General features: G+C 41.4%; 1 protein-coding gene across 6 annotated transcripts in view; it reads right to left on the reverse strand.

Annotated features, from left to right (window-relative positions):
- The window catches only part of SRPK2 (SRSF protein kinase 2), a 227,159-nt gene that overhangs the window by 63,907 nt on the left and 138,178 nt on the right, over positions 1-25,074 (reverse strand). For all 6 annotated transcript variants that reach the window (XM_070424611.1, XM_070424616.1, XM_070424612.1 and 3 more), the window contains one exon: positions 13,278-13,429. In XM_070424611.1, coding sequence (XP_070280712.1) covers positions 13,278-13,429 — 152 coding nt within the window. The remainder of the gene's footprint in view (positions 1-13,277; positions 13,430-25,074) is intronic.

The following is a 25,074-nucleotide window of genomic DNA, read 5'->3' on the forward strand; positions in this document are numbered from 1 at the left end:
CTTTGGTGTGGAGAAAGCCGAATGATTTCATATCAGGGAGGAATGCTAAGAGAAAGCATCATAGTTGAGCTGCTTGAAGAGCCTGCTCCATAAGCAGTTTCAGACAAATTATTTGTCTTCTGAGTCTCTATTCTCATTGCACAACAAGTATAACAATGGATACTGGTATTCATTAGTAAACAGGTCTGGCTATTGTAACAAAAGTCAAAATAATTGTGGCTTAAAAGAGTTGAGGAGTCCCAAGAACTACCCTCACTGCTGACCACCAATTGCAAGTTTGGGGGTTCTGAACATCATGCTCAGTTTTAATCATTAATAATCTGTGAGAACTCACCAAAGGCTGTTATACTCGTGGTTACAGTTTATTATAGCATAAGAATCACAGATTAAAATCAGTCAAGGGAAGAGATGCAAAGCAGAACCAGGAGGGTCCCAAATGTGGAGCATACAGTCCTCCTCTCCCAGGTGAGGCGAGGACAGTCAATTCCTTGGGCAATGATATATGACAGTGCACACAGAGTACTGCCAACCAGAAGCTCACCCCAGCCGTGGAGTCCACAGTTTTTATTGGGGCTCCATTATGTAACACGGTGGACTAGCAACATGGCTGACTTTGGTCCACACACCCTCCAAAAGCCCCTACCACAAATCACATTTTTAGATTATCTGGCATGACCCCCTTGGGTTAAAAAAGACACTTAAGCCCAGCAAGTGTGGCTCAGTGGTTGAGCATCAACCTATGAACCGGGAGGTCACGGTTCGATTCCCAGTCAGGGTACATGCCTGGATTGCAAGCCTGATCCCCAGTGGGGGGAGTGCAGGAGGCAGCAGATCAATGATTCTCTCTCATCACTGATGTTTCTATCTCTCCCTCTCTCTTCCTCTCTGAAATCAATAAAAAAATATTTTTAAAACGGACACTTAAAAGGCAGGAAATTTCAAGGACTTAGAGATTACTTCCAAGGACATTATCTGAGCAGAGGCTACCAGCCGTGGGCAAACTACGGCCCTTTTGAAATGAATAAAACTAAAAAAAAAAAAAAGACCGTACCCTTTTATGTAATGATGTTTACTTTGAATTTATATTAGTTCACACAAACACTCCATCCATGCTTTTGTTCCGGCCCTCCGGTCCAGTTTAAGAACCCATTGTGGCCCTCGAGTCAAAAAGTTTGCCCACCCCTGGGTTAGACCTTTGGGAGCAATGTTAAATTCTTTACGACACCATTTGCTTGTCCTCTCTTCTGAGCCCCAGATTCATATTTCTAGCTGCCTTTTTCCTATCATCACCATTTTCTTTAAACTCTAATAAATAAAGTCAAACTCATCAAAATTTCCCCAGACCAACTGTGATTTCACTGTTCCTGTTAACAGTGCCAAATCTATTTCTTTCCAATAAGGAATTGAGGCAGTTTATACAACCACAATACAAGGTTCAAAATTAGAAGGAAATTGGGGCAGAAAGAAAAAGTAGCCCAGCAAAAATAAAATGGAACAATGTTGTGGGGAAGTTAGGACAAAGAATGCAGTGTTGTAAGTTATTGTCCACTTGTTTGAGGTGGGTTGTACATTTGGCTCTGAGCTTTTTAGTAGCTGAACAATATCCAAAACAAAAAAGAAATGATCATCAGTTTCAAAATTCAAAGTCTATTTTTAATAAAAGATTCACAGAAGACATCACTACCTTCTTCTAGTCACCCCAGGGTTCAAGAATTAAGTTTTTCATTGTCACTCTCTACATTCAATCGTTTGTCAAATGATAAAATGCTACCTCTGTGATGCTGTTTACTTTCTTTGTCCTCTTCTCCTATCTCTATCTCTATCTCTATTCTCTCCAACGCCAATCATTCAAGATTCACAAATTAATCTTTCTTAAATAAATCACTTCCCTGTTCAAAATCTAGTGTTTCCTCACTGCTAAGTTTTTCTTTTTCAAACGTTTCTTTTTTTTATTTACAAAGAAGTATGTGCTCAACAGAGAAAACATGAAAAACAAGACAGAGATAAAAGTATACACACATTATAAAAATCCCATAATCTAGATATAACTACCTACTGCACTTTTTTATATGTTTGTTTGTTGTTGTTTTTTATTGAATTTAGAGTCAGAGAAGAAGGGAAATTGAAAGAAAAACAGCAATCGGCTGCCTCCTGCATGCCTCCTACTGGGGATTGAGCACACAATCTGGGCATGTGCCCTGACCTGGAATAAAACTGGAGACCTTTCAGTGCTCGCTCAACTAACTGAGTCACACCAGCGAGGGGTAGCTACTGCAATTTTTTAAACTGCAATAAAATTTACACAGAATGAAAGTCAGGTATCTTATGTACACAATTCCCTGATATTTGACAAATGTCTATGCTCTAATCCAGCGGTCGCCAACCAGTGGTTCGTGGACCACTGGTGGTCCGTGAGGTCCGAAAAGTTGGCAACTGCTGCTCTAATCAATACAAAAAAACATTTCCCCAAACCCTCACAAAGTTTCCTGATGTTCTCTGCCAGTAATATTCTTTCAGCTATACATATCGCAAGTACTGTCTCCTAGTCTAAAGTGGTCTTTTCATTTTCAAAAATGTCTTTTAACTGCTTTTTGTCACCAGCACTGTTAAAGTGGTAATTTTTAAGATACATGAATGCAATGCTTTGATAAAAATTTAAATACCATAAACTCCAAGAGTATATAATTGCTTCTCTCAAGGTAACGCTGATTCAATATTTATAAACAGAAAATGCAGCCAAAAAAGTATTTTAAATAGCAAAGCTTTTTTTTATTTTTATGAAGTGCAATTTATTAATTTTCTTATTTTATAGTTAATACTTCTTGTATACTCTCTAAGAAATCTTCCCCTTCTCCAAGGTTGTCAAGATGTTCTCCTATGTTTTTCTTTTTATAAGCTTTATACTTTTAGCTGTACATTTAAATCTGTGACCCATAACAACCTGGTAAAGACATCCTTTAAAAATGTATACATTTACTGTACGATCAGAAACAAGACAAGGATGTCCAACTTATCATTTCTTTCAACCTTGGGCACAGAGCAATGAAGCAAGAAACAGAAATCACACAGAATGTAAAGGAAAAACTATTTGCACTGAAATGATAAATGATGTGTGTGCAGAAAATCTAAAGTCTATTAAACTATTGTTTTACTTCGAGCATGTTTTTTAAAATGTGTATTACTAACGATGCTTTAATTTCTTATCTTCATATCCATCTTCTTTATGATGCTCCCAAACTACTCTTTAACCTAATCCATCATCAGTTTTTAGCTATCCCAGTTGTTAGGAAAACAAAAGCACTTAGAGCTGCTCAGAGACCCCTTTCTCTGCCTCCAGGATTTAGCCAAATTCCAATTAATCTTAACTGGCAAGGCCCTCATTACATTTTCTATGAAGTCTTTTCTTTTACCTCTGACCAAATACAACCTCGTTCCTTTTAAGTCCTCACAAATTCCCTCTTTTTTACTCTTATATTTAATTAATAACACAATAGAGGTTAAAGGGGGATATTTAAGTAAGTTCTTTTTTTTCCTTTTTTTTTAATGTTTAAAGTATTACAAATAGTAGTACATATGTCTCCTTTTTCCCCCACTGACCTCCAGCCGCCCTCCCCCAGCCCTAGGCACATGCCCTCACCCCCCTGGTGTCTGTGTCCATTGGTTATGCTTATATGCATGCATACAAGTCCTTTGGTTGATCTCTTACCCATACTCACTCCCCTGCCTTCCCTCTGAAGTTTGACATTCTGTTCAATGCTTCTTTGTCTCTGTATCTATTTTTGTTCATCAGTTTATGATGTTCATTATATTCCACAAATGAGTGAGATCATGTGATATTTATCTTTCTCTGACTGGCTTATTTCGCTTAGCATAATGCTCTCCAATTCCAACCATGCTGTTGCAAATGGTAATAATTTCTTCTTTTTTACAGCAGTGTAGTATTCCATTATGTAGATCAAGCATAGTTTGGTGTAGATGTACCAGAGTTTTCTAATCCACTCATCTGCTGATGGGCACTTAGGCTGTTTCCAAATCTTAGCTACTGTAAATTGTGCTATGAACACAGGCGTGCATATATCCTTTCTGATTGGTGTTTCTGTTTTCTTGGGATATATTCCTAGAAGTGGCATTACTGGGTCAAATGGCAGTTCCATTTTTAATTTTTGGAGGAAACGCCATACTGTTTTCCACAGTGGCTGCACCAGTCTGCATTCCCACCAGCAGTGCAAGAGGGTTCCTTTTTCTCCGCATCCTCTCCAGCACTTGTCATTTGTTATTTGTTGATGATAACCATTCTGACAGATGTGTGATGATACCTCATTGTTGTTTTGATTTGCATCTCTGGGATGATTAGTGACTTTGAGCATGTTTTCATATGTCTCTTGGCATTTTGTATGTCCTCTTTCAAAAAGTATCTATTTAGGTCCTTTGCCCATTTTTTGGTTGGATTTTTTATCTTCCTTTTGTTAAGTTGCATGAATTCCCTATAAACTTTGGAGATTAAACCCTTATCTGAGATAGCATTGGCAAATATGTTCTCCCATGCAGAGGGCTCTCTTGTTGTTTTGTTGGTTTCTTTTTATTGTGCAGAAACTTTTTATTTTGATGTAGTCCCATTTGTTTATTTTCTCCTTAATTTCTGTTGCCGTAGGAGCTATATTGGTCTTAGTAGAAGCCATAGGCAGCAAAATCGCAGACATTTGTCATAGCAATATCTTTAAGTGATTTCTTAATCCAGTCTATTCATTCAGTCACCATTCAAGAGGCCGCAGACTGACTCCTATCCAGGTACTAGATCCAGGGGGGAAAGGCTCTGCCATTAGGTAGTTCATATGCTAGAGGCAAAGTCATGAGGCCAGGAGCTCCCAGAAAGTAGGGACTGTTTCTGTTACCTTTCTAACTCCTCTGGTAACTTCCAAGGCTTCACACACAGTGAAGCCTCAAAGAGTTCAACTGTCATGCTAACTAAAACTAATCCATCAATACCTGAGTCAAAAGCAATTCTGAGCACCAAGAGGGGTCAGAATCTCCTCAGTCTCCATGAAAGAAACGTAATGAGGCCTTATTAATTCAAGAGCATCTATTACTTTGTTCACAGAAAGTTTCTTCTTAAGGCTTCAAGGAAGACAAATTAAACCAATTAATTTTAAAAACACATGCAACATTATGAATTAAGTATGTGTACAGCAATAGCAGTTTTAAGGGAAATAATTATGAATGAATAAAGGTTATCTGTTTCATATCAAAAAGAAGTGACACTAAAGACTACATAAAAGCCCTGACCGGTTTGGCTCAGTGGATAGAGCATCGGCCTGCAGACTAAAGGGTCCCGGGTTCGATTCCCGTCAAGGGCATGTACCTTGGTTGCAGGCACATCCCCAGTAGGGGGTGTGCAGGAGGCAGCTGATCTATGTTTCTAACTCTCTACCCTCCTCCCTTCCTCTCTGTAAAAAAATCAATAAAATTGCCGAAACCGGTTTGGCTCAGTGGATAGAGCGTCGGCCTGCGGGCTGAAGGGTCCCAGGTTCGATTCCGGTCGGGGGCATGTACCTGGGTTGCGGGCACGTCCCCAGTGGGAGATGTGCAGGAGGCAGCTGATTGATGTTTCTAACTATCTCTCTCCCTTCCTCTCTGTAAAAAATCAATAAAATATATTTAAAAAAAAAATCAATAAAATATATTTTTAAAAAATAAATAAATAAAAAATAAAGACTACATAAAACACGTGAGGGGCATGACACTGTTGCGGAGACAACCTTGCAAAGGTGTATTATTTTTTCTTAAAAATGAAAAAAAGTAAGCTATAAAATAGTAGTAAGTCAGAGATTCTAAAGACAAAGCCAAGGAGAACTTTACATTTTGAGTTGTTAAAATTCAGAGAGTCAGTGTGCGAACATTTATACTGCTTATGTTATGTTTTGAAGAAGATGTACCTAAATTTTGAAAGAAATAAACTGTAGTCCACTTAAACATGTATATTAGAAATCTGGAGCATTATGGATGATTTTAAGGCAGAAACAAAGGATCTGTATTGATCTGTGTTCTTCATGGCATATCAACCTCCTCACCTGACATGCCCTCCAGACACACAGGCAGTATCAGCGCTGCCCATCCCTGAGTTTTGGCCAACTTCTAGAGACAATTTTTTCATCCCGTGAAAAACACTTATTGCACTGTGGATAGTTCAAATGCAGTGGGGTTAACAAAATACACAGCCCATGACCACGGAGAATCTTTCAGACTGAGGCAGAAATCACTAATGAACACAAAGATACATAATTATACATGGAGTGTTGTGGTAGATACCAATTTGAGTGATAAAGGGAGGAGCCTACTTAAAGTGGGATTAGGGATTAAAACAAGGCCATTCTAAGGAAAGAACACAGAACGGGAGGAAAGCAATGCTGACAGCGCTTTCTCTTGCAGAGGCTCGGGGAAACAAACCCAACACAAGGGAGGCAGTTAGACCACGAAGGGAGCAAGCATGAACAGGTGTAGCATCACAGTACAGATGGGAACAAAGCTGAGGGGAGAATGGAACAAAAACAGCACAGAAGAAAGTAAAATTCCTATTTCTTAAAAAGCTTCTATGCGTCAGGAAGTATGCCACAAACTTACATATTTGTCTTATTTATTCTTCATAAAAATCTTAGGTGGTAAGATGTTATTATACATTATATTAAAGAGATTACATCATAGATGAAGCAACTAAAGCCCAGAGGGTAAGAACTAGTCCAAGGATACAGAGTTGGGAAGCCAGTTTTGAACCCAGTTCTCTCAGACACCAAAGTCCTTAATCCTCCTGGATTCAGTGGGAGAGCCAAAAAGAAGATGGGCATGAACTAGCTGGCTATGAAGAAAGGAAGAGTTCCACGCCAAGGGGTAAGCCAAGGCAAGTAAAAAGAAGCAGCAAACAACCTTTAGCAATATTAGAACTCTAAATAGTGGCCTTTTTGTTAAAATGCCTGAGGTTTCACAAGTTTTAAAGGGAAGAGACTTGTAAAGATAAAGAGGTAAAAAGTTAAATGCAATTAGCTGGTCATAGAGGATTCAGATGGCAGTGCCCCAAATGCTTTCTGCAGCTACTGGTGGGCCTGGGATTCCATACTCCGCCCCCAACATACCTATATTTCCCATAATAAAGAAATATTTCTTTTTTAAAGAGATAAAATATGGTGTGGCCTGGCCGGCATGGCTCAGCGGTTGAGCATTAACCCAGGAGCCAAGAAGTCACCGGTTTGATTCCCAGTCAGGGGCACATGCCTGGGTTGCGGGCTCAATCCCCAGTGTGGGGCATGCAGGAGGCAGCCAATCAATGATTCTCTCTCATCATTGATGTTTCTACCTCTCTATCCCTCTCCTTTCCTCTCTGAAATCAATAAAAACATATTTTAAAAAAATATATGATGTGTTTTGTTGTTTTCTACTTTGGGAGTACTGAGAAGTGGCTGGTGGGGCAAAGGTTCTCCAGAAATGAGGTCAAGGAAACCAGATAAAGTGACAGGTAAGACACCTCAAGAGACAAGTAAAACACACCCCTAAACTGTGAAAGCCATCCCGCTCTTTCCCCCTTCCTCAACAATTCAGTCTACAGCCATTAAACAAGGCCAAGCAACAAAGTATGTCTGAGCACTGCTTGGTGAGGAGGAAAGGGGGAAGATGCCCAACATGGCGGTGGCAGCAACAGGTGGCTCATTATATACAAAGAAACTAATCCAATCAGTAAACATAATGAGGAAAATGAGCGCCTAGTCACTTACTGTCAAAGAAACTACAAATACTGAAAGGGAGAAAACTGGGCTGAATCCTCTGGTATTAGAGTAGAATTAGAGATATCAGATTAAGCTCATGGATTTTAATATATACATAAATAAAAATAGAAATAACTATAGAGAAATACATATAAACATAAAGGGTGTGTGTATGTGTATCCCTCACCCTGAGCGATCTGGAAGCAATGACACCCCAACAGTAATAATCACATGTAATTTGTGCTTAAGATAACAAACAGTTCCCACAGGTCACCCTAATGCTTTGCATTTAGTATCATACTAAATATTATTCTCTACTAAAAGGGGTTCTTTGGGAAAAGAGCTGATTCCAGGGCTGGAGTTGGGAAAATTCAAGATTGTATTTAAAAGTAATAAAGTGTTCAAAGAACAGACATAGAACCAACTTGAAGGGATTCCTAATGACCAAATTGGGGGAAATCTAAACATCAAGCCAAGTAAGGAAAATAATGAATTATAACTCAGTGGGAGAAGGGGGGGGGGGGGGCAGGCAATCCATGAAAGAGTCCATCTGAGATAGACAGAAAGACAGAAAGATAGACCAGAAGGATGGGATAGAGCAGTGGTTCTCAACCTTCCTAATGCCGCAACCCTTTAATACAGTTCCTCATGTTGTTGCGACCCCCAATTTCATTGTTACAAATTGAACATAATTAAAGCATAGTGATTAATCACAAAAACAATATGTATTTATATATGTGTTTTCCGATGGTCTTAGGCCACCCCTTTGAAAGGGTCGTTCGACCCCCAAAGGGGTTGCGACCCACAGGTTGAGAACCACTTGGATAGAGGGAGAGAAAGAAGAGGAAGAAGGAAGTAAACTTGTTGGTGAGAGGATATTTACATAGTTTCAAAGTAACTCCCAGCAAAATTCTCATTAATTACCAGGGAAAGGATAACTTTGGGATGGAGCTATCCAGCAGACACCATCTTAAACAAGCGACTGACATCAACTGTAATAGTATACATCAAAACCATACACTACCTGAAAAGAGTTTTTTATATACCAAACTGAGAAACATTATACAAAATGATAACTTGGCCTACAATGTTCAAAAATGTCAGTTGTGACAGTCAAGAAAAGACTTAGGAACTGATTAAAGAAACAAACAAACAAAAATGTAACAAGACTTTCCAAAGGTTCTGTTTCATATCAAGGACAATATTGGGCAACTGGCAAAACCTAAATAGAGTCTGAGGATTAAATGGTAGAAATATATCAATGCTAACTTCCTGATCTTGATGGTTGTATTGTGATTACAAAGGAGAAATGTACTTGATTGTAGGCAAAATATACTGAAGTACTCAGGAGTGACAGAGCATCATGTTGGTAACTTAAACTCAACTGGTTTCAGGTGGGGAAGTTACCTATTCTATTGGGGAGGAGGAAGATGGCCACAGTTCCTGAATCAGACATTCCCAATTCCATGGACTCCTTGAATGCATTTATGTTCATTATCTTAGACAAACTATTATGATTTACTAGTGACCCGGTGCATAGATTCATGCACATTGAAAGAAAATTCATTAGAAGGTGGCCAGTGGGGCAGGACTGGGTGAGACAGGCTGGACATGCCCTGGAGCCAACCTCCCGAGGTTTCTCCCTGGCCGGCCACTCGAAGGGCCTCTGCGGAGTGAGCGGGAACCCTCTGGCAGGTAGGGTCCCTCAGCCTGGTCTACAAGGATCGGGCCGAAACCGGCTCTCTGACATCCCCCGAGGGGTCTCAGAGTGCGAGAGGGCACTCTGCAAAGTTGCTGTCATACAGGGTGTGAAACGCAAATGGAAGTGTGTAGTAAACCAGATTCAGCACTGACAGTGCCCCAGCAACAACATAACCCACAGCAGAAGGTGGAATCACGCGGCCCTGTGAGAAACCGGGTTCCTTCCTCTCTGGTTCTGGCGTGCGTTACCTCATAACCGCCGCTGCCAAGAAACTGCAGCTCGGCAGTTCCTGTGTTGAGCGTCTGCCCCCTGGTGGTCAGTGCGCGTCATAGTGACCAGTCGGATGGTTGGACACTTAGCATATTAGCCTTTTATATATGTACTAGAGCAGTGGTTCTCAACCTGTGGGTCTCAACCCTTTGGGGGTCGAACGACCCTTTCATAGGGGTCACCTAAGACCATCGGAAAACACATATGTAATTACATATTGTTTTTGTGATTAATCACCATGCTTTAATTATGTTCAATTTGTAACAATGAAAATACATCCTGCATATCAGATATTTACATTACGATTCATAACAGTAGCAAAATTACAGTTATGAAGTAGCAACGAAAATAATTTTATGGTTGGGGGTCACCACAACATGAGGGTTGTGGCATTAGGAAGGTTGAGAACCACTGTACTAGAGGCTCAGTGCACGAATTCGTGCACGGGTGAGGGGGTTCCCGGCCTGGCAGGCGATCGGGCCGTGTGGGGTGGCTGGCCAGCCAGGAGGAGGGACTGTGGAAGGTTGGCCACCAGCTGGGGGGAGGGACTGCAGGAGGTTGGCAGGCCAGCCGGGGGGAGGTACCTTGGGAGGTTGGCCAGCCGCAGGAGGCTGGCTGTGGGAGCCCACTGACCATTAGGGGGTAGCTCCTGCATTGAGCACCTGCCCCTTGGTGGTCAGTGCACATCATAGCAACTGGTCGACTAGTCGTAATGGTCACTAGAGGCCCGCTGCATGAGATTTGTGCACTTGGGGGGGGGGGGGGGGGGGGGTCGGGTCCTCAGCCTGGCCTGCACCCTCTCACAATCCAGGAGCCCTCAGGGGATGTCCAACTGACGGCTTAGGCCCAGGAAGTGGGCCTAAGCCATCAGTCAGACATCCTTAGCATTGCCGCAGAGGTGGGAGAGGCTCCCGCCACCGCACTTGCAAGCCATGAGCCCAGCTTCTGGGCTTCTGGCTGAGTGGCGCTCCCCCTGTGGGAGCACATTGACCACCAAGGGAAAGCTCCTGCATTGAGCATCTTCCCCCTGGTGGTCAGTGTGCATCATAGCGACTGGTCATTCTGCCATTCAGTCAATTTGCATATTACCCTTTTATTATATAGGAGGATAGAAACCACAAAATTCAGAGAATGGCATCTGTTGACTGTAATGTTGACTAGAGGGACAAGTTAGTCACAAAATTAGGGAGAAGTGTGAGTGTGTGAGAGAGACGGTGTAAGAAGAGATCCTTACCATCTCTAACATGCCTTACTGAGGCTGACTTTAATACTCTCAAGATGTTTACAGTTCAGTGAGTGTTACCTAGAATCAGCCTGATTGTGGAATCCTTCATTCAGAGCCCTGTATTTCGGTCTGGAGTATCCACAGGGCTGATTTGCAGAGGTGGTAAAGGGTGAGAGTACTAGTTACATCTCCTGACCCATCTCCCACCAGGTTGTGAAGCAAACAGTGCTCATTCCAACATGGTAAAGCCTTTGTGCTTAAGATAACAAACAGTTACAACAGGCCACCCTAATGCTTTGCATAAGCAGCATAATCAAAAGACAACTGTCTTCAAACAACTTAATTTCGGAACCAAGAAATGCAGATTAACAGGGAGGATGGAAAACATCTTTTCATCTCAATACCTTCTTTTCCATTTTAGATGGTATAGACCTTTAAGGTCATAATCACTACTCATACAAATGCTAAAGATCTGCCATCGCTTTTCTAAGGACAACATTGGTTCTGTGTATAGAAACCCACACCTATGGGACAATGAGGTTGAGTGGAAGATTACTTTCTCTCCCTCTTAACAGGTATCTAAAAAGTAATTGTTCCTTAACCAACACACAAATGGCCTGGAATCACTAAATAAATTCATACTAAGATATTAGAGAGTCAAAGATTCATTAGTGCTTTATGGTTTGAATGTGTGCATCTCCTGCCAACTTATCTTATGCTGTACAGAATATGACTTCATTTTCCTTAATCTGTGGTAAATAAATGTCTCGACTGTTTAGAACCTCATAATTCCAGATAATTTTCTATTAGAGCAAATTAAAGTCCAAAGAAGTAGTTAAATAACAAAGAGGCAGCTGACTAGACACATCCACTTTCCTTCCTCATGGACTCTTAGAGTCCTGTCTACACAGAGTATTGAGTCTGGATCATACTGTTCTCAATTTTTGCCACACAACATGCTTGCCTTGTAGGAGTTTAACTATATGCTCTTGGTCTTTATGAATCCTCACTACAAGAGCACTTCAACAGAATAATTTCTATGTCTTCTGTGAAAACATAGCTGAAAACATAACCCACTATGTCACATAATAGCAGAACCTACAGAAAGTCTTTTTCATTAAGTACAATGCCAGGAAACAGTCTGTTTGTATAAACAAATAGGCAGGCTTTCTTTCCACAGACAATGAATACTATGTAATTCAATGTTATACAGACAAAGGAGCAGTTCCTTGTTAGTCTTAGCAGCCAGAAAAGTTAAAGCCAAATGCAGTAAACAATAATTACATTGGCTCCCCTCAGGAGCCTGATACCTTCTACTTTCTAAGTTCTTCTTGGATGAGTACTATGCATTTATACTTAACTAGAGACCTGGTGCACGAAAATCGTGCATGGGAGGGGGCGTGGTCCCCTGAGCCCGGCCTGCACCCTCTCCAATCCAGGACCCCTCGGGGATGTCCAACTGCCTCTAGCAATCCGGGACCGCTGGCTCCTAACCGCTCACCTTCCTGATTGCCCCTAACCACCTCTGCCTGCTTGCCTGATTGCCCCTAACTGCTCCCCTGCTGGCCTGATCGACCCTAACCGCCTCTGCCTCGCCCCGCACCTGGGACCCAGGATTCCCTCTTCCGGCCAGTCGCAGGCACCCGGGACATGGGCTTCCCTCCCTCTGGCCGGCTGCAGGCACTCAGGTCCCGGGCCAGCTTCACCCGGGCCACAGCCACAGGAGCCAGGGACCACAGGGCAGACGGCTTGTCCCTCTCCTGGGCCGCAAGCACAGGCACAGCCGTTGGTGCCCGGGACTGCGGGGAAGGTGGCTTGTCCCTCTCCTGGGCCACAGGTGCAGACACAGCTGCTGGCGCCTGAGACCCCGGAGCGGGTGGCTTATCCCTCTCCCAGGCCGCAGTCTGGCTGGTCTCCATTCCTCTCTCATGAGCTCATTTGTGCCTGGCTGGTCTCCATTCCTCTCTCCCCAGTGTTGAGTGTCTGAGCCATTACGGTGTGATGGCATGAGGGCGTGACGACCATTTGTATATTAGCTCTTTATTATATCGGATTGTCCAGCTTTAATTCTATGATCACCTTCCAATCCTCTTGAACATACCCAGATTATGCATGTACATATTATGTATATTTTCTATCTCTTACAATTTTCCTTCTGCTATTGCTTACATTTTCTGGGATCATCCTATATTTAATGATCTAAGAATTTAAAACAATAATGACACTAAGAGGCTAATTTAATAAAGACCAAACAATCTGCATCATTAACCCCCCTTGTCCATTCCCCAAAACAAATTACGTGATGGCTCAGGGGAAGGCAGCACAGCACCTTTGCAGTAGTCTGCGGGGTCCTCCTGCTCCTCATCGTCTGAACCCAGGATCTCCTCCTCTGGCTCTGGGGGCGTGGGGTCTGGCAAAGGTGGCGGTGGTGGTGGAGGTGGTGGTGGAGGAACTAAGGGAGCTTTCTGTTGAGGCTCCGGCCTGAAACAGCAGAAGGAAAATTCGTACTTATTTAGAAGTAAATCTTGCATTGTGGATATTCTTGAAAGTTTCTTAATATGGAAAAAAATAGAACTTGTCATACACTAAAAAGAAATGATAAGTAACATCACTGCATCCATTTTAACTGAATTCAAGTGATGTTTCAACATACAGGCCAGGAGGAAAGACTATCCTTAATAGCCAAGGCATATTCTTGCAGGCACATTTTCACCCAGAGCTTTAATACTTTTTAATTCATGACAATATTATAAAATATAAGTGAAATAAAAGAGTGCTTCCCTATGATATACAAACACATCCCACAGAGATTATAAAAAGACATGTGAAAGTAGTCCTGCACTTATAAAGGGGCTTATTTTCCATTATTTTAAAATCAGAGTTTCTTTTCCCACAGAAATAGTAGGAGTATGATTAGATATCCTGGATAGCTCACAAAAAGGTGACTAAAATAACCTGGCCTATTTGGCTCAGTGGTTGAGAATCAACCTATGAACCAGGAGGTCACGGTTCCATTCCGGTCAGGGCACATGCCAGGTTGTGAGCTAGATCCCAAGTAGGGGGCATGCAGAAGGCAGCCAATCAATGATTCTCTCACATCTTTGATGTTTCTATCTCTTTCTTCCTCTCCCTTCCTCTCTAGAATCTCCCTCCCTCCTACCCTTCCCCCTCTCTGAAAAGCAATGGAAAAAATATCCTCATGAGAGGATTAACAAAGTAATAGTATTCTTTATCCATTTAGTGAGTTGCCCATGTCGCTTAACAAAATTCCCAGACCATCTTGTCTCAGCGAGCAGGCACTTATCCCACCAGTGAGGGCTACAATGAACAGTCAGGAAAAAGCTCCCCCAAAGCCACATGTATCAAGTCAAAGGGATGAGTCAGGGTACTTTGAAGTGCACAGGAAGTTGAGTAATGTTGATGCAATATTTCAACTGGTTATCAAAACATCTAGAACTGTGCTGTCCAACACAGAAGCCACTGGCCACACGTGGGTACTGAGCAACTGAAATGTGGCTAGTCCCAATTGAGATATGCTCTACGTGTAAAATGTGTACTGAATTTCTAAGAAAAAATGCAAAATTATTAATAATTTTATATGTATTATAAGTTAAAAATAATGTTTTAGATATAATGGAATATCTTATTAAATTTTAATTCACCTGATACTTTTGTTAATGTGGATACTAGAATACTCTGGAAGCTCACACTATACTTCTGGATAGCACTACTCTAGCCTCTTCAGATCCACCGATACCAAAGGAAAAGCTTGGCCTCAGAAATCGGAGACACCTGGTCACACCAGTGATGATTATTTTTTCCAAGGCTTCTCCTACTAATCTTCTTCACATCCATTATCGTCAACTCTCAAATCACTCAATTCATCATAGTAAGATTCAATACAATGTAACTGTCAAGTGTTATAAACCCAATCACCGATTTTTGTTCATCCTAACCATCCTTGTTACTGCCTACCACACAGGAGAAACACAAGTAAATTTGTATTAGGGAATATGTATGCAAGAGAGAACAATGCCACACCATCTTTAAGGCTGGCTTCTTCAAAGTGGTTTTCTGGGAGCTTCTATAATACTCAAAGCCTGATTAAATCTCAACCGTTTAAAAATCAAGAGGTGACAGGTTATCTTACCAAGTACGTACTCATAAAATATATTTAATCAATCTTTTTAAGAAGTTATCTTACGTAAGAATTACTAAAAGCATTTAAGACATCATAGGAGGAAAACCCACAAATATTTTTTTACAAAGGTGCCAACACAATTAAATGGCGAAAGACTAGTCTTTTCAACTGTACTGGGAAAAATGCGTATCAGTTTGCAAAAAACTAAAATTGTAACCCTACTTCACATACACACACACACACACACACACACTTTAAACCATTGAATTGTGTTTTTTAAATATATGTATTGACTTGAGAAAGAAGGGGGGGAGAGGGGGAGGGAGAGAGAGAGATACATAGAGAGAGAGAGGGAGGGAGGAAGGGGTGTGGGGGTGGGGGAGAGAGAAACAAACATCGACCTCTTGCTCCACCCATCCACGCATTCACTGGCTTACACCTGCAAACTTGGCTCATCAGGTCGATGCTCCAACCAACTGAGCACACAAACATACTGATTCAAAAATTAGTTCAAGACCTAAATAAAGGAATAGAAACTATAAACCTTGCAGGAAAAAAAACCACATAAGTAAACTTTCATCACTTTGTAAGTTAGACCAGTGGTCAGCGAACTGTGGCTCGCAAGCCACATGCGGCTCTTTGGCCCCTTGAGTGTGGCTCTTCCACAAAATACCACGTGCGGGCGTGCACGTACAGTGCCATTGAAACTTCGTGGCCCATGCGCAGAAGTCGGTATTTTGTGGAAGAGCCACGCTCAAGGGGCCAAAGAGCCGCGTGTGGCTCGCGAGCCGCAGTTTACCGACCACTGGGTTAGACAATGTTTGTTAGATATGACACCAAAAGCATGAGCAATTTAAAAGATATAATCTAGTCCAGCCAGCTTGGCTCAGTGGTTGAAGGATGATCCATGAACCTGGAGGTCATGGTTCGATTCCTGTTCAGGGAACATGCCTGGGTTTCGGGCTTGATCCCCAGTAGGGGGCATGCAAGCAGCAGAGGATCAATGATTCTCTCTCATCATTGATGTTTTTATTTCTCCCTCCCTCTGCCTTCCTCTCTGACATCAATAAAGATATATTAAAATATATAAAAATTAAAAATAAAGAGACAAACCTAGATTTGATCAAAATTATGAACTTCTGTGCTTCAAAGGGCATCATCAAGAAAGAAAGACAACCTGGACTGTGCGGCTCATTGGGTGAGTGTCAACCTATGAACTAGGAGGTCATGGTTCAATTCCCAGTCAGGGCACATGCCCAGTTTTCAGGCTTGATCCCCAGTGGGGGGCAGCCAATCAATGACTCTCTCTCATCAATGATGTTACTATTTCTCTCTCCATCTCCCTTCCTCTCTGAAATCAATAAAAAATTTTTTAAAAAGAAGAAAGGCAGACCACAGAATGGAAGAAAATATCTGCAAATCATACAATAAGGAACTTGTATCTAGAATATAAAAAGAACTCTTACAACAATAAAAAAACAAACCAATTTAAAATTTTTAAAAAGACTAAAATAGACGTTTCCCCAAAGAAAATATACAAATGACCAATAAGCACATGAAAAGATGTTCAATATCATTAGTCATTAGGGAAATGGAAATCAGTGATGAGACACCACTGTCAAGGATGAAGAAATTGGAACCCTCATATGTCATAGCAAGGTGTAATGTGACATTACTCTTTTGGAATATCTTGCAGCTCCTAAAAAGTATGAATTTCAAGTTACCATTATGACCCAATTCCATTTATAGCAGTGGTTCTCAACATTGGCTGCACTTTAGAATCACCTGGGAATCCTTTTAAAATCCTGATTTCTGGGCCTCATCCTCGGGAAATTCTGTTTCTATGTTATGGGCTGGGGCCATAACATTAGTAACAAAGAAACAGAATTTCCGGAGGATGAGGCCCAGAAATCAGGATTTTAAAAGGATTCCCAGGTGATTCTAATGTGCAGCCAAGGTTGAGAACCACTGATTTATAGGTATATACCCAAAAGAAGTGAAAACATACATTGTGGGCAAAAGTAGGTTTATAGTTGTGAGTATGCGAAACACAGTTTATTACTGTACTATTATTTATTATTGTATTATTTGTCTTATTATCTTGTATCCTTACTTATGATTCATCTTTTAGTAATGTCTTTTTTGTTACAAACAACTGTAAACCTACTTTTGCTACCCCTTATGTCCCCACAAAATGTTGTGCAAAAATATTCATAGCAACATTATTCATAACAGACATAAAGCAGAAACAACCCAAATATGCAACAACTGATAAATAAAAGTAGTATATCCTTGCAATGCATTATTATTCAGCAATAAAAAGGAATGAAGTACTGATCCATGCTACAACATGGATCACCCTTGAAAACATGCTAAGTGAAAATGCCAGTCATAAAAGACCACATTATATGATTCCATTTTATATTGAGTCTAGAGGCCCGGTGCACGAAATTTGTGCACTGGGGGGTGGGAGGGGGGGTCCCTCAGCCCAGCCTTCACCTTCGCCAATATGAGACCACTCAGAGGATGTCCAACTGCCCACCGGGATCGGGCCTAAACGGGCAGTCAGGCAGCCCTCTCACAATCCAGGACTGCTGGCTCCTAACCGCTCCCCTGCCTGCCTGTCTGATTGCCCCTAACCACTTCTGCCTGCCAGCCTGATCACTCCCTAACCGCTCTCCTGCCAACCTGATTGACGCCTAACTGCTCCCCTGCCGGCCCAATCGCCCTCAACTGCCCTCCCCTGCTGGCCTGGTCGCCCCAACTGCCCTGGTCCCCCCCCCCAACTGCTCTCCCTCCCTGAAGGCCTGGTTCCCCCCAACTGCACTCCCCTGCCAGCCTGGTCGCCCACAACTGCCCTCCCCTGCCAGACATTTTGTGGCGGCCATCTTATGTGAGGGGTGAGGGTCAATTTGCATATTTCCTCTTTATTACATAGGACTAGAGGCCTGATGCACAAAATTCGTGCAAGAAAGGCCTTCCTTCCCCCAGCTGCCAGCACCGGCTTCCCTCTGGCACTAGGGACTCGGGCTTCCCTCACAGCCCCGGCTTCATCCTGACGGACATCCAGTCTAATTAGCATATTATGCTTTTATTATTATAGATGTTCAGAATTGGCAAATTTATAGAGACAGAATAAATCAGTGCTTGTTTAGGGCTGGCGTTATGAGAAAAAAGGAGAGAAACAGAGTGGCTATTAATAGGTACAGGGTTTCTTTAAGAGAGATAAAAATGTTCTAATGTGAAGGTTACAAAACATCATGAACATACTAAAAAAAGCATTGTACACTTTAAACATGTAAGTTGTATGGTAAGTGGATGATACCTCAAAAGGCTGTTTTTAAAAAGCAAAAGCCTATACAACTATGCTATTTTAATGTCCACTTTATACCTTTATAAAGTATATGTTTCCAAGAAAAAAAATAGAAATATCTACATTTAGATTTAAGCAATCTATATGCATAGAGTCTCCTTTACAACTGCCTCAACCATATTCACAGTGGAAGTAGTATGTAGTTCTGTAAAAAGCAGACTGACAAACTAATTGACCAAAGTTTATACAAGGCACAAGTTTCGGAACATGTTCTCAGGTAACAAGAAATATACCACCTCAGCTACTGGAATGAAAAATTTAGAAAGTGAAATTCCAACTAGTTGTTTATATTTTTCACAAAGACCTATATTTATTTTATCCCCCATAAAACACAACTAATCAATACCCCAAATAGGGCTAGCATAAAATTGCAATTTTAAAAAGACCACAAAATATTTTTCTTTAAATAAATATTACTAAGACTATTTTATCATTCTAATCGACTTCATACTGTATCTCTGGTACACATCTACTCTATCAAAAAAGGGAGGGAAACCTAAATAACCCTAACAAAATGCATGCATCATCGGCTCTGAATTGCCATGGCAGCCAAATGGGAGTTCTGATTCCCGTCCAGCTGCTATTTCTTTCAAGCAGAGAAAGGGACACGTAAACTTCACATTTAGCAGGGGGAAAAGTCCTTTCCTTTATTAACAGCCTAAATGGCAACTGACACAAATTCATTCATTCAATTAATATTTAACCAAAATGAAAAGAAAAGGAGTTCCAATTGAATCGCTTCAGGTAGTATTCTAGGGACATTCATATAAACTAATTTCTTTTTATTTCTTCCACATGTCCACCACCTCATCTAGAACTCACTCTCTTTCTCCCTCCCTTCCTCCCTCCTTGTCCCCCTCTTGATGGTAACTGTTAACCTGGGAAATATATAATCTGGCATTTCTACTTAAGGATAGAATTAATTAATTAATATATACTCTCTCTCAAAAGGCTTGCTATAACACTAGGTACAGCCACACAGCTAGGGAGGGAAAAGTCATAATGATTTATTGCATTCCTCTCTAATGAAAAGAGAATTTCCAAATTTTGTGTAAATCAAACCTAAATGTGCAGTGTCTGCTTGCGGTAGGCAAAATTCTAAAATGAACCCCAATGATCCTCGCCCTGTATAATTAATTCCCTGTTCTTCTGAGTGTGGGTAGACCAGACCCTGTGAATGTCATATCACTCTCATAATTATACTGTTATATGGCAAAAGGGCAGCTACACTGGGTGAGCCTGACCTAACCACATAAACCTTTTAAAAATAGAGCGTTTTCTCAGACTGGTGACAGAAGTCAAAGAGATGTGCTCCAGCTTGGCCTGGATGACAGCAAACACCCATGTGTGAACTGCCCATTCATTAGGGCCACATGGCACGTAGGTTCTAGGAGTGGGAAAGGGCCCCAGACAACAGCTAAGGACAACAAGGAGTTAAATTTTTTTTATTGTATTTATTGATATGATAGAGAGAGGAAGGGAGAAAGGAGGGAGGGGAGGGAGAAAAAGAAAGTAAATTTGTTGTTCCACTTACTTATGCATTCATTGGTTGCTTCTTTTTTTTTTAAATATTTTATTGATTTTTTACAGAGATGAAGAGAGAGAGATAGAGAGTTAGAAACATCGATGAGAGAGAAACATCGATCAGCTGCCTCCTGCACATCTCCCACTGGGGATGTGCCCGCAACCCAGGTACATGCCCTTGACCAGAATCGAACCTGGGACCTTTCAGTCCGCAGGCCGACGCTCTATCCACTGAGCCAAACCGGTTTCGGCGGTTGCTTCTTTTATGTACCCTTACCGGAGAAATAACCCACAACTTTGGTATATGGGGACACTAACCAACTAAGCTATCAGGCCAGGGCTGGATAGCAAGGACTTTAATGCAAGAAATTAGTTCTGTCGATGACAGGTGGTCTCGGAAGAGAGCTCTGAGCCCTAAATGAGAACTGCAGCCTCCACCATCAGCTTCATTTCTATCTAGTGAGTAAGTAACCACAGTGTGCAGCCCTAATTTCTGACCCACACACTGTGAGACAATAAATGGGTACTGTTTAAGCTGCTAAATGTGTGATGATTTATTACGCAACAACAGAAAATAAATACAGATATCAAGTTCTCAGTAAGTAATACAGTAGTTCGTGTTAAATTAGCAGATTCTGGCCTCAGCAGTGAGATCTCGATTTGGATTTTTAATAATTGAATTGTTCAGAGGAATTAAGAAGCTAGGTAATCAGGATTGAGAGACAAATATCTTTTGAGCACAACAAGGTTAAAAAAAAAAGTTTTTATAAGTATTCCCCAAATTCCAACAGAATGACAGGAATTTTAGACTTTCCTAGTTTCTAAAACTGCATTGTTTTTTAGAATATGGAACATAGCCAATTAAAAGTTAGTGAAGATGTAAGTAAACCAGACTTGCTTCCCAACTGATCTACATTTTAGACCAGGGGTCCTCAAACTTTTTAAACAGGGGGCCAGTTCACTGTCCCTCAGACCATTGGAGGGCCAGACTATAGTTTAAAAAAAAACTATGGAGGGGGAAGCAAGATGGCGGCGATATAGGCAGACGCGTCCCAGGTCGCGTCCCAGGTCTTGTCCCGGAGCAAACGGAGTAAGCAGCTGAAACTAATAACACCCACCCCGAATTGGCAAATTTACTCAGCTGGTGAGACGGTTTGCAGCCGGGAAGGGCAGACCTCCCCTGGAAAGGTTAAAAACCAGGGATCTGGGCAGGAAAGTTTGCCAGACCTGAGCCCAGAGGGTCGGAGGGAGACCGCATGGCAGACGGCCGCGTCTCTTGGGACAGACACAGACCCTGACCAGGGTAAGGAGTTCCGAGGGTTTGCTGGCGCCAGGAGATTTGAGGTTTGGATTTTGTGATTGCGGAGAACTGAGACTAAAGGGGGCATCCTGAGGAACTGATCAGACCATGCAGTGCCCATAAGAGAGGAGCGTTTCCCAGACCATGCAGTGCTGGTAAGAGAGGAGCATTTCCCAGACCGCCTCCTGATCACCACAGCCTCCTGATCACCACACCCTCTGTCTGTGGAACAGCAGCTGTACGTGAAGCCTCCCCCCACCAGCCAGAAGAGCCAACACAGCTGTGAAAAACACCCACCAGAGGAGCTGCTGCCAACTGGAAAGCAGCTGCTACCGCAACCGTCTGAGCAGCAACCACAACCCAAGGAGCCCCTGCCACCCAGGGAGCAGCCACTGAACATCTCAACATCTACATATGTCAGCGAGATCAAACATGGGTAGGCAAAGAAACCCCCAAAGGAATGAAAAGGAGGACTCGCCAGAAAAGCAGCTAAGTGAGACAGAGATATGCAACATGACGGAAAAAGAATTCAGAATAAGGTTCCTAGAGTACATGCACCAGATGTTCAAGAAGCAAGAAGAAACAGATGAAAAACTCAACTACTTATGCAAGAAGCTAGAAGAAACAGATGAAAAAATCAACAACTTAAGTAAGTCCCAAGAAGAAATGAAGAGTGACATAGCTTCAATAAAAAACTCCATTGAAAGTATCAACAGTAGACTGGGAGAAGCGGAGGACCGAATTAGTGAATTAGAAGACAAGGAAGCAAAACACACTCAAACTGTACGGCAAATGGAGAAAAAAATTAAAAGACAGGAGGAGAGCCTAAGGGAGCTTTGGGACAACATGAAACGAAACAACATACGAATAATAGGGGTGCCAGAACAACAGAAAGATGAACATGGATTAGAAAACCTATTCGAAGAAATAATATCAGAAAACTTCCCTGAGGTGGGGAAGAAAAAAGTCACACAAGCCCAGAGAGTCCCAAACAAGGTGAACCCGAAAAGACCCACACCAAGACACATCATAATTACCATGGCAAATGTTCAGGATAAAGAGAGAATCTTACAGGCTGCAAGAGAGAGACGGAAAGTAACATACAAGGGATCTCCCATTAGATTATCAAATGATTTCTCAACAGAAACACATCAGGCCAGAAAAGAATGGACGGAAATCTACAAAGTGATGCAAAGCAAAGGACTGAATCCAAGAATACTCTATCCAGCAAGGCTATCATTCAAAATTGAAGGGGAAATAAGAAGCTTCACAGACAAAAAAGGGCTAAGGGAGTTTATCACCACCAAGCCAGCCATGCAAGAAATGCTAAAGGGACTGGTGTAAAAAGAAGAAATATCAAGCTCAGAAAGAAAACAGCCACACACACACACACAAAAAGTAATGGCTACAAACAAGTACCTTTCAATAATAACTTTAAATGTAAATGGACTAAATGCTCCAACCAAAAGACATCGAGTGGCTGAATGGATAAAAAAACATGACCCATACATCTGCTGTCTACAAGAGACCCACCTCATTAGAAGGGACTCACACAGACTGAAAGTGAAGGGATGGAAAAATATCTTTCACGCAAATGGAAAGGAAAAGAAAGCTGGGGTAGCAATACTTATATCTGACAAAATACATCTCAAAGTGAAGGCCATAACCAGAGATAAGGAAGGCCACTTCATAATACTAAAGGGATCAATACAACAAGAAGATATAACCCTGGTAAACATATATGCACCCAATGCAGGAGCACCCACATACATAAGAAAACTTCTGGAAGATATCAGGGGAGAGATCGACAACAATACAATCATAGTAGGGGACTTTAATACACCACTGACATCACTGGATAAATCCGCTAGACAAAAACTCAGCAAAGAAACAGCAATCCTAAATGACTCACTAGATCAGATGGACTTAATTGACATCTTCAGAACACTCCACCCCAAAGCCATGGAATATACATTCCTCTCAGGTGCTCATGGGACATATTCAAAAATAGACCACATATTGGGTCACAAGCAAAGTCTCCACAAATTCAAGAAGATTGAAATCATAAAAAGCTTCTTCGCAGACCACGATGGCATAATGTTAGAAATAAACTACAATAAAAACAACCCAAAATACTCAAACACTTGGAAGCTGAATAGCATGTTATTAAATATTGATTGGGTTACCGATGACATCAAAGAAGAAATTAAAAACATCCTGGACACTAATGACAATGAAAACACAACAATCCAAAACCTCTGGGACACAATGAAAGCAGTCCTGAGAGGAAAGTTTATAGCTCTACAGGCCTATCTCAAAAAACAAGAAAAAATGGTAGTCAATCATCTAACTCTACAACTCAAAGAATTAGAAAGAGAGCAACAAGAAAACCCCAGAGTGAGCAGAAGGAAGGAGATAATAAAGATCAGAGCAGAAATCAATGAAATAGAGACCAAAAAAACAATACAGAAAATCAATGAAACCAAGAGCTGGTTCTTTGAAAGGATAAACAAGATTGACAAACCCCTAGCCAGGCTCACCAAGAAGCAAAGAGAGAGGTCCCAAATAAACCAAATCAGAAATGATAGAGGCGAAATAACAACAGACCCCACAGAAATACAAATGATTGTTAAACAATACTACGGGCAACTCTACTCCAACAAACTAGACAACCTGGAGGAAATGGACAAATTCCTAGAAAAATACAACATTCCAAAACTCAATCAGGAAGAATCTAAAAACCTCAATAGGCCAATAACTATGGAAGAAATTGAAGCAGTCATCAGAAAGCTTCCAGCAAACAAAAGCCCAGGGCCAGACGGCTTCACAGGGGAGTTCTACCAAACATTCAAGGAAGAACTAAAACCTACCCTCCTCAGACTACTACAAAAAATTCAAGAGGAAGGAACGCTTCCAAGCTCATTCTATGAAGCCAGCATCACCCTAACACCAAAACCAGGTAAAGACATCACAATGAAAGAGAATTACAGGCCAATATCCCTCATGAACATAGATGCCAAAATCCTCAACAAAATCTTAGCAAATCGGATCCAGCAGTACATCAGAAGGATCATACACCATGACCAAGTAGGATTTATCCCAGAGATGCAAGGATGGTACAACATCCGTAAATCAATAAATGTGATACATCACATAAACAAATTGAAAGAAAAAAACCACATGGTCATATCAATTGATGCAGAAAAAGCATTCGACAAAATCCAACACCCATTTTTGATAAAAACTCTCAGAAAGGTGGGAATAGAAGGATCATAACTCAACATAATAAAAGCCATATATGACAGGCCCACAGCCAACATCATACTCAATGGACAAAAACTAACACCATTTCCCCTAAGAACAGGAACAAGACAGGGATGCCCACTCTCACCACTCCTGTTCAACATAGTACTGGAAGTATTAGCCATTGCAATTAGGCAAGAAGAAGAAATAAAAGGCATCCAAATTGGAAAAGAAGATGTAAAACTGTCCTTATTTGCAGATGACATGATATTATACATACAAAACCCTAGAGACTCCATCAAAAAGCTACTAGACTTAATACATGAATTTGGCAATGTAGCAGGATACAAAATTAACCCCAAGAAATCTGAGGCATTTCTATACACCAATAGTGAACTTTCAGAAAGGGAGATCAGAAAAACAATCCCATTTACCATCGCACCAAAAAAATTAAGATACCTAGGAATAAACTTAACTAAAGAGGTTAAAGACCTCTACTCAGAAAACTACAGGACGTTGAAAAAAGAGATAGAGGAAGACATAAA

Source organism: Myotis yumanensis, unplaced genomic scaffold (genome assembly GCF_028538775.1).
Source record: "Myotis yumanensis isolate MYYU_CA2020_CCGP unplaced genomic scaffold, mMyoYum1.0.hap1 SCAF_9, whole genome shotgun sequence".
NCBI lineage: Eukaryota > Metazoa > Chordata > Mammalia > Chiroptera > Vespertilionidae > Myotis > Myotis yumanensis.